This window comes from Dromiciops gliroides, chromosome 6 (genome assembly GCF_019393635.1).
Source record: "Dromiciops gliroides isolate mDroGli1 chromosome 6, mDroGli1.pri, whole genome shotgun sequence".
Lineage (NCBI taxonomy): Eukaryota > Metazoa > Chordata > Mammalia > Microbiotheria > Microbiotheriidae > Dromiciops > Dromiciops gliroides.
In genome coordinates this window covers 42,671,338-42,686,969 of record NC_057866.1, presented here as the reverse complement: position 1 = coordinate 42,686,969, position 15,632 = coordinate 42,671,338, and the positions used below count along the sequence as shown (strand labels likewise).

At 34.4% G+C, this 15,632-nt stretch overlaps 1 protein-coding gene across 1 annotated transcript in view; it reads left to right on the top strand.

Moving 5' to 3' along the window:
- Positions 1 to 15,632, top strand: part of METTL15 (methyltransferase like 15) — a 227,145-nt gene that overhangs the window by 109,527 nt on the left and 101,986 nt on the right. The window contains exon 3 of the mRNA XM_043969597.1: positions 3,422 to 3,558. Within this exon, the coding sequence (XP_043825532.1) occupies positions 3,422 to 3,558 (137 nt within the window). The remainder of the gene's footprint in view (positions 1 to 3,421; positions 3,559 to 15,632) is intronic.

The window sequence follows — 15,632 nt, the reverse complement described above, 5'->3', positions numbered from 1 at the left end:
AGCTCCACCTATTCCTATGCTCTCTAGTGTTTTTAATAAGAATGAGTGTTGTATTTTGTCAAATACTTTCTCTGCATATATTGCGATAATCATATGATTTTGTTTAGTTTTGTTATTGATGTGGTTGATGATGTTGATCGTTTTCCTGATCTTGAACCAGCTTTGCATTCCTGGTATAAATCCCACCTGGTCATACTGCATCATCCTGGTGATCACTTGCTGTAATCTCCTTGCTAATAATTTATTTAAGTTTTTTGCATCGATATCCATTAGGGAAATTGGTTTGTCATTTTCTTTCTCTGTTTTGGCTCTGCATGGTTTTGGTATCAACACCATATTTGTGTCATAAAAGGAATTTGGTAGAACCCCTTCTTCACCTATTTTTCCAGATAATTTGTATAGTATTGGAATTAATTGTTCTTTAAATGTTTGGTAGAATTCACTTGTAAACCCATCTGGCCCTGGAGGTTTTTCTTAGGGAGTTCATTAATGACTTGTTCAATTTCTTTTTCTAAAATGGGCCTATTTAAGGATTTTATTTCCTCTTCGGTTAACCTGGGCCACTTATATTTTGTAAATATTTATCCATTTCATTTAGATTGTCAAATTTATTGGCAGACAGTTGGGCAAAATAGCTCCTAATTATTGTTTTAATTTCCACTTCATTGGTGGTGAATTCACCCCTTTCATTTTTGATACTGGTGATTTGGTTTTCTTCTTTCTTTTTTTTTTAAATCAAATTAACCAAAGGTTTATCTGTTTCATTGTGTTTTTTTTTCATAAAACCTGTTTTATTGATTAATTCTATAGTTTTCTTGCTTTCAATTTTATTAATTTCTCCTTTGATTTTCAGGATTTCTAGTTTAGTATTTAATTGGGGATTTTTAATTTGTTCTTTTTCTAGCTTTTTTAGTTGTATGTCCAATTCATTGATCTCCTCTTTCTCTTTTTCTTTCGTGTAAGTATTTAGAGATATAAAATTTCCCCTAAGCACTACTTTGGCTGTATCCCATAGATTTTGGTATGTTGTCTCATTATTGTCATTCTCTTGGATGAAGTTATTGATTGTTTCTATGATGTTGTTTGACATACTCATTCTTTAGGATGAGATTATTTTGTTTCCAGTTGATTTTCAGTCTATCTTTCCATGGCTCTTTATTACATGTAATTTTTATTCAATCATGATCTGAGAAGGATGCATAGTAATATTTCTGTCTTTCTACATTTGACTATGAGGTTTTTGTACCCTAATACGTGGTCAATTTTTGAAAATGTGCCATGTACTGCTGAGAAAAAAGTATATTCCTTTCTATCCCCTTTCAATTTTCTCCAGAAGTCTATCATATCTAATTTTTCTAACATCCTATTCACCTCTTTAACTTCTTTCTTATTTATTTTGTGGCTAGATGTATCTGATTCTGAGAGGGGAAGATTCAGATCCCCCACTAGTATAGTTATGCTGTCTTTTTCCTCTTGTTTCTCATTTAACTTCTCCTCTAAGAATTTGGATGTTATACCCCTTGGCACATACATGTTTAGTATTGACATTACTTTATTATCTGTGGTACCTTTTATCAAGATGCAGTTTCCTTCCTTATCTCTTTATTTTTGCTTTCGTTTTGTCTGATATAAGAATTGCGACCCCTGCTTTTTTTTTTACTTCAGTTGAAGCATAATATATTCTGCCCCAACCTTTTGCCTTTACTCTGTGTGTATCTCTCTGCTTCAAATATGTTTCTTGTAAACAACATATTGTAGGATTCTGATTTTTAATCCACTTTGGTATTCACTTCTGTTTTATGGGAGAGTTCATCCCATTCACAATAACAGTTAAGATTACTAACTGTTTATTTCCCTCCATCCTCTTTTCCCTTTGTTTGTACTTTTTTCCCATCTTTAACCCTATTCTTCCTGACCAGTGTTTTGCTTCTGACCACTGCCTGCCTCAATCTGCCCTCCTGTCTATCAGTACCACCCTTTTTCTCCCTTTTTGAGGTAGAAGGAACACCAAGAGCATTTCACGTCTTCTCATTGGAAGTGTTTTGTCTTGTAGCACATATAGCTTCCAAATGACTTTTGAATCAGTATAAAAGTCAGACAGACCCTCCCAAGTTAGTAATTACTACAGGGGCGGTCTGTAGGGAGATTTTTGTCTCTCCGAAAAATCATTCAGGTGTAGGATTTGAGCTGTAAGCAACTTTAGAGGTCACCTACCTTCTTAAACTATGGGTTGTAACCCCATATGGGGTCATGCAGCTGAATGTGGGGGTCATGGAATATTAGGCAAGAGTAACAGGTTATGTCTATGTACTTTATATGCCTATTTACCCAGGGTTGCGTAAAAGGTTCTTGGGCAAAAAAAGGCTTGTGTGTGGAAAAAGGGAAAAAGTCCTGATCTGGTATACCCTTCTATACCACATTTTACATATGAGAAAATTAAGTTCCTAGAAGGTGACTCGCCCCAGATTATACAGGAAGCAAGTGTACTAATTTAATTCACTACTGAACTATGATCTACCATGGGAGGCACTATGGTGTTGTGCAAAGAACAGTGATTTTCATATACACTAATGAACTTGAAGTCAAGGGACCTACTTTATCATTTACTGCTTATATGACATTGACCAAGTCACTCTCTGGGCCTTAGTTTCTCCATCTATAAAATGGGGTCTCTTTTAACTCCAGATCTCTGATCCTTTTTCGTATCACATTGCCTTGTACATAGTAAGTGCTTATAAGCATAATGCTTGTGTAACTGTTGATTTTGTAGTTTGGGCAATAGAAAATCGACAAGGACTCCATATCTTCCTTGACTTACTATTTTAACTTTATACTGTGTAAGCAGGATTTTAGTGATTATTTGTTTTGTGTTTTTCTTTATTTAAAAAAGGGAGAAGTCAGATGGGTCTGGGAAATGGAGTTATTTTAATGTTCTTGAATATTTTTGTCATTTGTATGCAACATTTTTGAACATTGAGATAAAGTGGCCCACACAGAAAGCTGCTCACAAACAGTGGGAGTGTGGGTTCTGATCCCCAGCTTTTTACTTACTGCCTCAACCAGTCACTGAAGTCTCAGTTTTCTCAACTGTAAGACTGAATGCATTGAACTTGGTGATTTCCTCAGATCTTTTCAGGATTTAAATGCTGGTGTCCTACAAAGACAGGAGAAAAAATTAATATTCTCATATGACAAACAATTTGAGCTCAATCTACATTAGGCAGTTGTATAAAAACTGAGCCAGAATTCACATACAGCAAATTGGATCCTGGTTATGTAACCTTATCAGTACTTACTATTTTATTGGGGAAAAAATCATTATACATATTTAGAAATTGACTAGCTACTTGAAAGAGAAAGCAATGAAGACTTAAAATTCAAATTTAAATAATTTGATTTTGCTCTTTTGTATGTTCACTAGAATATTCTTGACATGACCTTTGGTTCAGGAGGCCACTCAAGAGCCATTCTGCAGAAAGAAGTGGATGTTACCTTATATGTTCTAGACAGAGATCCAACAGCTTATGCTATAGCTCAACAGCTTTCAGAATTGTATCCGTAAGTATTGTGCTTTCTTTATGTAGTTTAAGTGCTAAAATTTTTATGAAAGCCTCTGTTTTGGGTTCTGTTATCCTGTGCAATAGTGACAGCCTTGCTCTCTCTCATATTAAATACTCTCTGTCTTCTCCTCAGTAACTAATGCAATTGCCTGCAATATTGATACCACTTACAGAGTATTTTCTATGTTGTATTTTTCCTCTTACTGCCATTATAGCTACACAAATACATTAAGTGGTTCTGGCCATAAAATCAAAGGAACACACACATATACATATACGCACACTCACACTCACACTCACACACACAAACACACATATATAAATGTGTATATATATATATATACATACCCACACAGACACAGACACACATTCACACATACATATAGTTAACACATGAATAGAAATTTGGCAAATAAACTTGTTTCTCAAAAAAAAAGTAAGAACGTTAATGATTTCAGATTCCAGGAATGTACTAGATCTCCCATACCATTCACTGCGGAGAAACAAGTGGGAGACAGTACACCTAAACTCCCACTACACACTCCTCTGTGTGCTTCAGAGTGATATCACTGCACGTCATTCATTTTTTTTTTCCTGATATTCAGATCAACTTTCCACTAAATAACCTAAATCAATGCCATCTTAATAGTGCATTTGGGAGTTGTGGAAATGTTGTCCTTGATAAAAATGGATGATAACATTTTCCTTTGGAAAAAATGTTGGGGCAGCTAGATGGCGCAGTGGATAGAGCACCGGCCCTGGAGTCAGGAGGACCTGAGTTCAAATCCGATCTCAGACACTTAACACTTACCAGCTGTGTGACCCTGGGCAAGTCACTTAACCCCAATTGCCTCACTTAAAAAAAATGTTGATGGGAAGTAGATTAAGTAAACATTACAAATTCTTTAAAAAGCACAGGCACAGAGAAAAAACGAAAGACTTTTTTTAAGAAAGAAAAAGACTTAAGGAGGAAATGATGCTTGTCTCTGGATGTTTGAAGGGCCATCTGTTATGTGTACAAGATGGTCACCTTTTAGTATAGAACAGAGCTAGGATATATGTAGAAATTACATGGAAACTCAATAGAAAGAAAGACTTTATTAATGATGGAGCTGTTGAAAAATGGAATGGGGGCAGCTAGGTGGCGCAGTGGATAGAGCACTGGCCCTGGAGTCAGGAGTACCTGAGTTCAAATCCGGCCTCAGACACTTAACACTTACTTGCTGTGTGACCCTGGGCAAGTCACTTAACCCCAATTGCCTCACTAAAAAAAAAAAAAAATGGAATGGACAACTTTGTGAACTAGTGTTTAGTTCCCATGATGGGAAATGTCAGGCTAGATTACCATATGTTAGGTATATTCTTGAACTGGATTGGTTTGGAAAGTGTACTTAATGATGAACTCCAAATTTCCGTCTAGATTTCAGTGATATGAACAAAGTAGACATGTAATGAATGGTTGTTGAACAAACAAATCATTGTTTGTATCAGGAGTCTCCCCCACCCCGCCTTATTTTGCAAGTGAGGAAACTCAGGTCCAAGAGTTTAAGTGACTCGTATAATTAGTGGAAAGTCTTTTGTCTTCCAGGCTAGTATATTTGTCCTTTATACATCACAATATCTTTTCGGTCTTGAGCCATTTCTTTTCTACTGTATTTGATGATAATCTTCTAATTTTACAACTAATTCAGCATTTCCATTTCAGTTTGGGTTCACTGTCAGAGAATTCAACTTCGTCCCACTCTTGTTTTTGTTTTTGTTTTTTTTTTGTTTTTTAGGCAATGGGGGTTAAGTGACTTGCCCATGGTCACACAGCTAGTAAGTGTCAAGTGTCTGAGGCCGGATTTGAACTCAGGTACTCCTGAATCCAGGGCCGGTGCTTTAACCCCTGCGCCACCTAGCTGCTCCCTCGTCCCACTCTTAATCAACATTCATTGTATATCACTGTTACCAAAAAATTGATCTCATGGTGACCGAATCTCTGGTGGGCATTCCTTCCTCACCCATATAGGCCTGTCATATAATAACTGATGCACAGTTTGTCATAAGACCCATATTCAAAGCCCTTCTAGCTTGACATGACCTGCCAGAGACTTGAATTGGCCTTGCCTTTAAGTACCTCATATTTCCTCCAATCCAGGGATTAAAATTTTAGCAGAGGTTCTTGTAATTATTTTATCAAAGAAGTAAGTGGTGTGAAATACTTTGAGAAAATGTTATGACATAATCTTCTGAAATATTTTTTATTTGTTTCTTTTTATGGTACTTAAAATTTTCCTCTAATAGGTAGTGCTTTAGACTCTGTCAGGCTTTCACACAGAATCATAAACTAACAATGTTAACAAAAGCTGAGCAATTAAAAGGTCAGGCTGAAGCTTAAATTCATGCTAGACCTTGTAGGCAAGAACATATCAAATCATGTTGTTGGAAACCCACATAGCCATTCTCCTTTGGAGAGATTGGGGGGATTGATTTTTAATAATAAAAAGAGAGAATTGAAATAAAATTCTGCATAAGAATGGATCAATACAACTTGGAGACTTGTTAATAGTCATTCATAATGGCATATATGCAAAGGGCACAAGCATATATGAAATAAAAGGGGTGACACATACATTTGTTTCTAATTTTCTTATGTCTTTTTGGGCTATTATCTATAATGTAACATATTACTTAGTGGGTTTTTTTTTTGTTTGGTTTGTTTTTACTTAACTTATCAGCTCTATCCTTGAAGCTCTTGTTTCTGATTTTTGCCTTAGCTGTTATATACCCAAATCATTGATCCAGATCCCCTAAAATTTAAGTATACACACAATTGAGGATTTAAAAAATAGGTATGATGAGGATTGTAAAAACTATAGATTTACTGAAGGTCCAAAGGTTGCAGTTTAGAAAAGTGTTATATATATATATATATATATATATATATATATATATATATATTTATATATGTGTGTGTGTGTGTGTGTGTGTATATATATATATATATATATATATATATATATATATATATATATATGACATAAGTAATTCTTTTAAATTTCCATTAGAAAATGCTGGTTGCTGCCATCCTAATTCTTTATGGTTCATCTTAAAGTAGAAATATTCCCTGATTTCTAAAGGCAAAGCAGCTCCTACTAGGCTAGAAGAACTTTCACCATGGGCCTGACGAATCAGTCCCTTTGTTTCTTTGGTGTGGTGTTGTTTTTGTTGTTGTTGTTTAGTTGTATCTGACTCTTCATGACCCTTTTTGGAATTTTCTTGGAACAGATACAGGAGTGGTTTGCCTTTTCCTTCTCTAGCTCATTTTAAAAATGAGGAAATTGAGACAAACAGGGTTAAATGACTTGCCCAGGGTCACACAGCTAGTAGTGTCTGAACTCAGTTCTTCCTGACTCCAGGCCCAGTGCCACCTAGCTTGATGTGAGGACAAACTTGTCAATTTCTGGTTTCTTCACTTAGGTTAAGTTGTTCATCAGGCAGGATGATGAATTTTTTGTTCCTCTTACAAACTCACCTACCCACAGAAACCCTCTTATTCCATTCTAGAGCATCTGAGGTCTGCTTTAGGGAGGCTAGGGGAGGGTCCATATTGACTCAGTTATAGATCTATATGGTAGTGTAGTAAGCATTTTATTGCACAACATCCAATTTAATCTCCATTTTAACAGCATTAAATACAGGTTAGTATTTTCTGGTTATACTCAATTTTAGTATCTCCTTTTTCAACAACTGGTTTGGAGAAAGATATGAACCAACTTTCACCACCCAAAGTTAAAAGGCATACCATAAATCTTCGTATATTTGTAACACTCATATTTTGCCTCCCCCTTCCCACTTGTCCCATTATTCCAGGAAATATATGATTTTTTTCATCTGTCTACCTTATTTCTCTCTTGAGAAGCTGTTTTAAATTTTGTCTAAAGCTTTGCTAGGAGCAGTCAAAGGGGCATGAATAACCTTATTTCCTGTAACTAAGTAGAGTTGTAATTCTCAAAGAAGTAAAAGAAATGCTTAGCTACTCTGACAAAGACTTGGGAATTTTACTTGTTGGGAAAATACATTTCCCTTTTCGACAGCTAGTTTCCAAATTTACCTTGAGAGGGAGAAAGAAAGCAATTTATCCTAATAATTCCCCAATAGCTTCCCACCATCTTCTGTTGTTAAATTATTTGTTAAAAGTGTGTGTCTGTATGTGTGTGGATGTGTTTGGAGGATAGTATTGAGAAAATATACTGAACATTTCTTCATACTCAAAATTCAGATTTCCTGGTAAATATTGTTGTTGTTGTTTTTTTTTAATTTTTAAATTTTTTTTTTAGTGAGGCAATTGGGGTTAAGTGACTTGCCTAGGGTCACACAGCAAGTAAGTGTTAAGTGTCTGAGGCCGGATTTGAACTCAGGTACTCCTGACTCCAGGGCCAGTGCTGTATCCACTGCGCCACCTAGCTGCCCCTACCCTATTTATTTATTTATCTATCTATCTATCTATTTATTTATTTGTTTGTTTGTTTATTTATTTTCTTTTTGCGGGGCAATGAGGGTTAGGTGACTTGCCCAGGGTCACGCAGCTAGTGTCAAGTGTCTAAGGCCAGATTTGAACTCAGGTCCTCCTGAATCCAGGGCCAGCGTTTTATCCACTACGACACCTAGCTGCCCCTATTTCCTGGTAAATATTCACAGTTTTTCCATTTGAGATACACAGCTGCTGTGAATTTCACTAGTCTTAGGGGGTCATTTCTGCTATGTGATGATTTCAAAGTGGATGAATTTCTTTAAGTGTATCCAAATTAAAAGAAAAAAAAAATTAGACACAATAAACCTGGGCCATTTTAACAATTGATAATGAGCTTTTTACCTTTTTATCATCATGAAGATAAAAAACATAATAGTTTTTATCATTTGAATATTACTAAATGCCACCTTGACCAAATGGCCATCAGATATTATTTAACATGAGAAGGGAAACCAATTAAATCTTGGATACATTGAGCTAAATTTCTTGTTAAAAGGTACTCAATTTGGAAAGCAATAATATTAATATACTAAATTTATAAAACAATAGTTTTAAGATATCTATTTTCTTTCCTTCTTTCTTTCTTTCTTTCTTTCTTTCTTTCTTTCTTTCTTTCTTTCTTTCTTTCTTTCTTTCTTTCTTTCTTTCTTTCTTTTTTTTTTTTCAGGGCAATGGGGTGAAGTGACTTGCCCGGGGTCACACAGCTAGTAAGTGTCAAGTGTCTGAGGTCACATTTGAACTCAGGTCCTCCTGAATCCAGGGCTAGTGCTTTATACACTGCACCATTTAACCAACCCCTAAGATATCTATTTTGATGAGATTTTTGTTGTATAACTCTTTGACATCTCTTAATTCTTTTTGACTTATAAGGTAAATTGGAGCTCATACCTGTGCAATTTAAGATGATTTTCAAAATCAACTTGTAAGAATCACTCTTTTCCCAGGTGTTGGTGCTCTGCCTAGTCAAATCCCTTCCATATACTAAGGTCTAGAATGTAGACTAAACTCTTTGAAAAGAAAAACAATAATGTCAATGAAAACTAATTCCTGTTCTACTCATTTGGTTATGGGCTTCAAGTTCTCTGGAGTCTTAAAAATGACCAAAGGCAATATTTTCCTACCCTAGACTTTGGCCATTAGCCCTAGGATGAATGCAGCATAATCAATTAACAAGACTATTAAAAATGCATCATATATGCCCAGGCTTGTGCTAGATATTCTAAGAGACAAAAGGTAGGAAAATGGTGATACAAAAGAAATATAAGATATGGTTCTAAGTCTTAAAGAATTTATAATCTAAGTAGGGAGACAAATTTACCATACATAAAACAAAATTAATGTATTCACTTGTGTAGTACTGCCTAGAATGGCAATGGAATTTCACAGATGGGAGATCAGTGTGGGTTGGAGTTAGGAAGGCATAAAAATTTCTATCTGGACACATGCACGGCTTTTCTGTGATTTTCACATAAACTTAGTAATGCCCTAATGTCTACATTTCTGATGGGCCTTTTTATAGCCAGGAATTCTTAATTTGAGATAGGAAGTAAAATGGGTTTTCTTGTTCTTGAAGGTATAGACAAGGAAGTAGAATCACAGAAACAGCTTGAGTCACACCAAACTAAGTACACTTTTCTTTCTTTGTTTCTTTGTTTTTTCTTTGTTTGTTTGTTTGTTTCTTTCTTTCTTTTGTTCTCTCTCTCTCTCTTTTTCTTTCTTTTTGCAAGGCATTGAGGGTTAAGTGACTTGCCCAAGGTCATACAGCTAGTAAATGTCAAGTGTCTGAGGCCGGATTTAAACTCAGGTCCTCCTAAATCTAGGGCCAGTGCTTTATCCACTGTGACACCTAGCTGCCCTCTTTTTCTCTTTTAAAGGGTTACTAGATTAGTAAGTAAAGTAGGAAAATGGTATAAATATAATACCTCTAGATTTTAACAAAGTCTTAATTGTTATTCTTGTTAAAATGATGGCAATGTATATTCTAGATGATAGCTTAGGGGGATTTAGAACCTGTTGATTGACATGCCAAAGAATCATCATCAATGGCCATTGTTAACTAGGATGGAGGTATCTGGGAGAAACCATTAGGGATTTCAATACTTTCAATACTTTTATCAACTCTTGGGTTATAGGTACAGATGACATATATACTTGTCAAATTTGCAAATGACACAAAGCTAGAAAGGAAAGCTAACTGAATGGATGACACAGTAGAGAACAAAAAAGTCCTGAATGTTGGCCAGAATTGGATAAAGGTAAAATTTTTCACTTGGGCTTCGCAAATCAACTTTAAAATTAGAAGATGTAAGAGTTTATTGGGACAGCCATTATTTAAAAAAACAACATTCATTTCAGTAGGACTGCAGGCATAACATAAGTTCAGCTTACAAGCTAAAAAGGCTAGTGTGACTTATGCTACATTAAGAGAAAGTGTTCAGAATAGAAGAAATCTTTTTGAAGTTTTTCCTGGTCAGAAGACATCTGGAATATTGTGGTTAGTTTGGGGATTCAATCATTGGATGAAGGTGATTAAGATGGTGAAGGGCGTAAGACTCAGGGAGGGTTAGTGAAAGGCACTAGGGTTGTTTAGCCTGAAGATGACTTGGAGCTGAAGAATGATAATCTTCTTCACATATTCAGAAAGGATGCCATGTGAGAAAAAGGTTTGGACTTAGGCTTGTCCCCAAAGATCAGAATGAGGAACAATGAATGAAGGTAGATAACTGATTCAAATTCATAAACCTGAGATCCATTCCCTAATAAGTGGTCAAAGGATATTATTAACAAGCAGTTTTCAGTTGAAGAAATTTAAGCTATCAGTAGCCACATTAAAATGGTCTAAATCACTAATAGAGAAATGCATGTTGGGGGCAGCTAGTTGGTACAGTGGATAAAGCACCAGCCCTGGATTCAGGAGGACCTGAGTTCAAATCCGGCCTCAGACCCTTGACACTTATTAACTGTGTGGCCCTGTGCACTTAACCCTCATTGCCCTGCAAAAAAAAGAAAGAAAGAAAGAAAGAAAGAAAGAAAGAAAGAAAGAAAGAAAGAAAGAAAGAAAGAAAGAAAGAAAGAAAGAAAGAAAGAAATGCATGTTAAAGAAACTCTGGGATTCCACTTCCCAATCATGACCAAAAAAAAAAAGGAGAATGACAAATGCTGGAGGGGCTATGGGCAAACAGGTACATTAATACACTAATGGTGGTTTGTCTAGCCATTCAGGAAAACATTTTGGAATTGTGTCCCAAAAAAAGCTATTAAACTTTGGATGCCTATTGACTCAGCAATGCTATTGCTAGTTATATACCCCACAGAGATCAGGGAAGGAGGAAAGGGAGCCGTATGTACAGAGATATTTGTGCCAGTTTTTACAGTTTGTTTGTTTGTTTGTTTGTTTTTGTGGTAGCAAATTGGAGACTGAAAGAAGTGTCCATCATTTGAAGAATGGCTGAAAAAGTAATGTTGTATTAATGTGATGGGATACTGTAGTGGAAATGTTGAGAGGGACAATTTCAGAGAAACCTGGAAAGAGTTGTGTGACCTGATGTGGAATGAAGTGAGCTTCTAGAACATAGGAAAAGAATTTATACAGTAACAAAACTATAGTAAATGCAGATAATTTTAAAGATCAATACAATGACGAACCACAATTCCAGTGGACTCATGGTGAAATACGATGCCCACTTTGTAGAGAGGTAGGTTGATGGACTCAGAGTACAGATTAAAAGATTTTTTGTTTTGTTTTCTTTTGTTTTAGAAATGGCTAATGCGGGAATTTGTGTTGCTTTCTTGTTTGTGTCTGGAACAGCTTTCTTCCCCTTCCCCCCTTTTTTGTCTTGCTTTCTTAATGGTTTAGGGAAGGGGAAAAGTGAGAGGAAAGATAAGAGGGAGAGAATGAAAATAAGATAAAATTTAATTTAAAAAAAATGAATGAAAGTTACAGAAGCAAATTTCCTTCAATTTAAGGAAAAACTTATCAACAATTAAGAGTTAAAATAATGGGCTTCCTTGAGAGTTTAGTAGAACCTTACTCAACTGAAACTCATTGTTGGAGATGTTGCAGAAAGGATCAGTTTTCAATCATCTATAGTTTAGGATAGTTTGTCTCTGAGGACCCATCAAATTCTAAAATACCATGATTCTATAGTGTCCCAGAAAAAAAAATCGATTCATATTTTTGGAAGAAAAATATTTTGGAATATGTTCATTTACAAAATCAAAATAATATATTTATAAGTGTGTATTATAATATTTTCCATACAGTGCTGGTATTTTGATTACTTTTTTAGTATAGTCATATAATGTCTTTATTCATTATTTAATCATTTTATTATATTTTTAATATTGAGTTATTTAACCCTTAAGTAATATATTCTGTTGCCACAAGGCCCAGGAAGAAAGATATATGGATGATTTATAATGCATTCTGTTTTCAACATTAAAATTCATTTCTTCTCATGCTTATGAATATAAATTTTAAAAACTAAATAACAAAACTGTGCTTTTGAAAACAGATGCTATTCCTTGATTAAGGGTAGAATTCTAGATTATCATTTAATATATACCAGAAATAAAATATAGCCCGGATAAAGTTCGCCTTCAATTCTTTACTTAATAATTTTTTTCTTTTTATTTAAAACTCATACTAGCTTTAATCTCCACCCCATTACCACCCCCTATGTTGTGTATCCTGATGCATTAATAAGGCAAAAAATAGGTCAAGTCCTATTTAGATATTCAGTGTGTAGGTGGAAATCCTTTGACGAGTTTTCTGGGGAAACCTCTAACATGGGAATTGCTGCTGAAATTCCAAAAGAATAAAATAAATTCTGTCAGTTGCAATATGTATTACAAATAAACACTTTCACACCCACTAAAAAAAAGAAGTAGAATGAAAAGGTAACTAAAATCTAGCAATTAAGCAATATCATTGCAAACTTTTAATTCTGTGAATCCACTTTGAGCTTTCACGTTCCACTCAATAGGTTAATTTCACAACATTTGCTCATATGAAGAGGAAATAGAATAAGGTAAAGACAATAGTATGAGACGCCATCCTTAATAATTTTATGAATGTATAATATATACTATCATTCTATAATAATTTATTAGAAGTATTATTTAAAAAGTATCAGCTCACAAAAGAGTGAGTTTTAGAAAGAGGTAGTTGAACCTACAGAGAACTTAGTGTGAAATTGAATTAAGATAGATCATTCTAATATCATTTGTTGATGAAGTAGGAAGGATAGCAAATAGACATGAAATGGAAAATATCTTATCTGCCAACGCTTCAATAGGTATATATTTTCTTAATTGCTATCACAACCACCATATTTAGACTCCTTTATTATTAGGATATGAAAATAGGCCCAAAGAAAATAAAATTAGGAGAAATACAAAGGGAATTTTATTAATTTTACTAATTTATTGATTAACCTAGTGATTTGACAACTGGGAATATATCCCACAGATGTTTTTGATGACAAGAAAAAAAGCCCATATGTGCGCATGTGTATGTGTGCTCGCACACACACACAAACACACTTCACAATGTTAACACCGGTATTATTTGATAACAAAAAAAAAAATCTGTAGAACAAAATATGTGTCTGATGATTCAGAGTGGCTAAGAAATATTTGGCATGATAACCCAATTACTGAGTGCTCTTATTGAGCTATAAGAAATGATCAGTATGAATACTTCTATGCAATAATCACAATGAACTAAAAGGAAGAGCCAAATTAACAACATAAAATCATATTCTAAGCCTTCTACTTCTTTATAGTAGTAGCTGCTAAATCTTGTGTGAAGTTGACTGTGGGTCTATGGCATTTGAATTATTTCTTTCTGATTCCTTTCAGTGTTTTCTCCTTGACCTGGGAGCTCTGAATTTTGGATATAATATTCTTGGGAGTTTTCATTTTCTGATTTCTTTCAGGAGGTGACCAGTAGATTATTTCAATTTCTACTTTACCCTCTGGTTCTAAGATAGCTGGGAAGTTTTCCTTGATAATTTCTCGATATATAATGTCTAGACTCTTTTTTGATAATGGTTTTCAGGTAATTCTGTAATTCTTAAATTATCTTTCCTTAATCTGTTTTCCAGGTCATTTGTTTTTTCTATGAGATGTTTCACATTTTCTTGTATTTTTCAGTCTTTTGACTTTGTTTTATTGTTTCTTGATGTGTCTAGAGTCACCATCTTCCACTTGACCAATTCTAAGTTTTAAGGAGTTATTTACTTCAGTGAGCTTTTGTACCTCTTTCCATTTGGCTAATTCTGATTTTTAAGGAGTTATTTTCTTCAGCATTTTTGCTACTTTTAACAAGCTAATTCTTTTAATTCTTTTTTTTAAGAAATGTTTAGAATTTTATTTTTTCCAAATTATATGTAAAAACAAATTTTGAAATCAATTTTTTTTAAACTTTGTGTTCTAACTTCTCTTCCTCTCTCCCTCCCCACCCCAACCCCCAAGAACTAAAGCAATTCAATATAAGTTATACATAATGAGTAGTCATGTAAAACATCTCCCCATTAGCCAGGTTGTGAAAGAAAACAGACAAAAGCAAAACTTCAGATTAAGCAACTATCAAAAGAAAATTATGCTTCAATCTGTTTTCAGATACCATCATTTCTTTCTCTGTAGATGGATTACAATTTTCATAAGTCTTTCAGAGTTTTGGATCTTTGCATTGCTGAAAAGAACCAAGTCATTCACAGAAGATCATCTTACACTATTGCTGTTATTTTGCAAATAGCACATTTCACTCTGCATCAGTTCATGTAGGTTTTTCCATGTTTTTCTGATAACATCCTGCTCATCATTTATTTTTTGTTTCTGATAAGGTAACTAACAAAAATAATTATGTTTCAATCTGTGTTCAAATAACATCAGTTCTCTCTGTGTAGATGGACTGCATTTTTCATAAGACCTTCAGAGCTGTCTAGGATCATTGCATTGCTGAAAATAACAGAGTCATTCACAGCAGAACATCTCACAATATTACTGTTATTTTGTATACATTAGATTTCACTTTGCATCAGTTCATGCACGTCCCTCCAGGTCTTTCTGATAGTATCCTGCTCATCACTTTTTTTTTTTATAGTGAACTACATTCATATAGTACTTGAAAGAGAGATTTCCTTAACATGAACCCATAAGGTTGATTATTGCAACAACAATAATAGATGACTTTTATATAGTACTTTAACCTTGACAAAGAATTTTCTTCACAATATCATTGCCCAGCAAAATAAATACCATACATTTTGCCACCATCATCAACATTAATAATCATCATCAAGCATTATCCATCAATATTCATCATTATCCTAAGTCAGTTGTCATCATTGTCAATCAATCCTCCTTTCAATCTTCCTCCTCATCAATCCATTTATCAATCTATCATCACATCAACAATAATCATCATCTTACATTACTCTTGCCTCTGCTTCAGAATTTTTTTCACAATTACTATTAACTGTTTCCCTCCATGCTATTCCCTTCCCATGATATTTACTCTATTTTCTATCTTCTTTTACCCTATTCCTCCT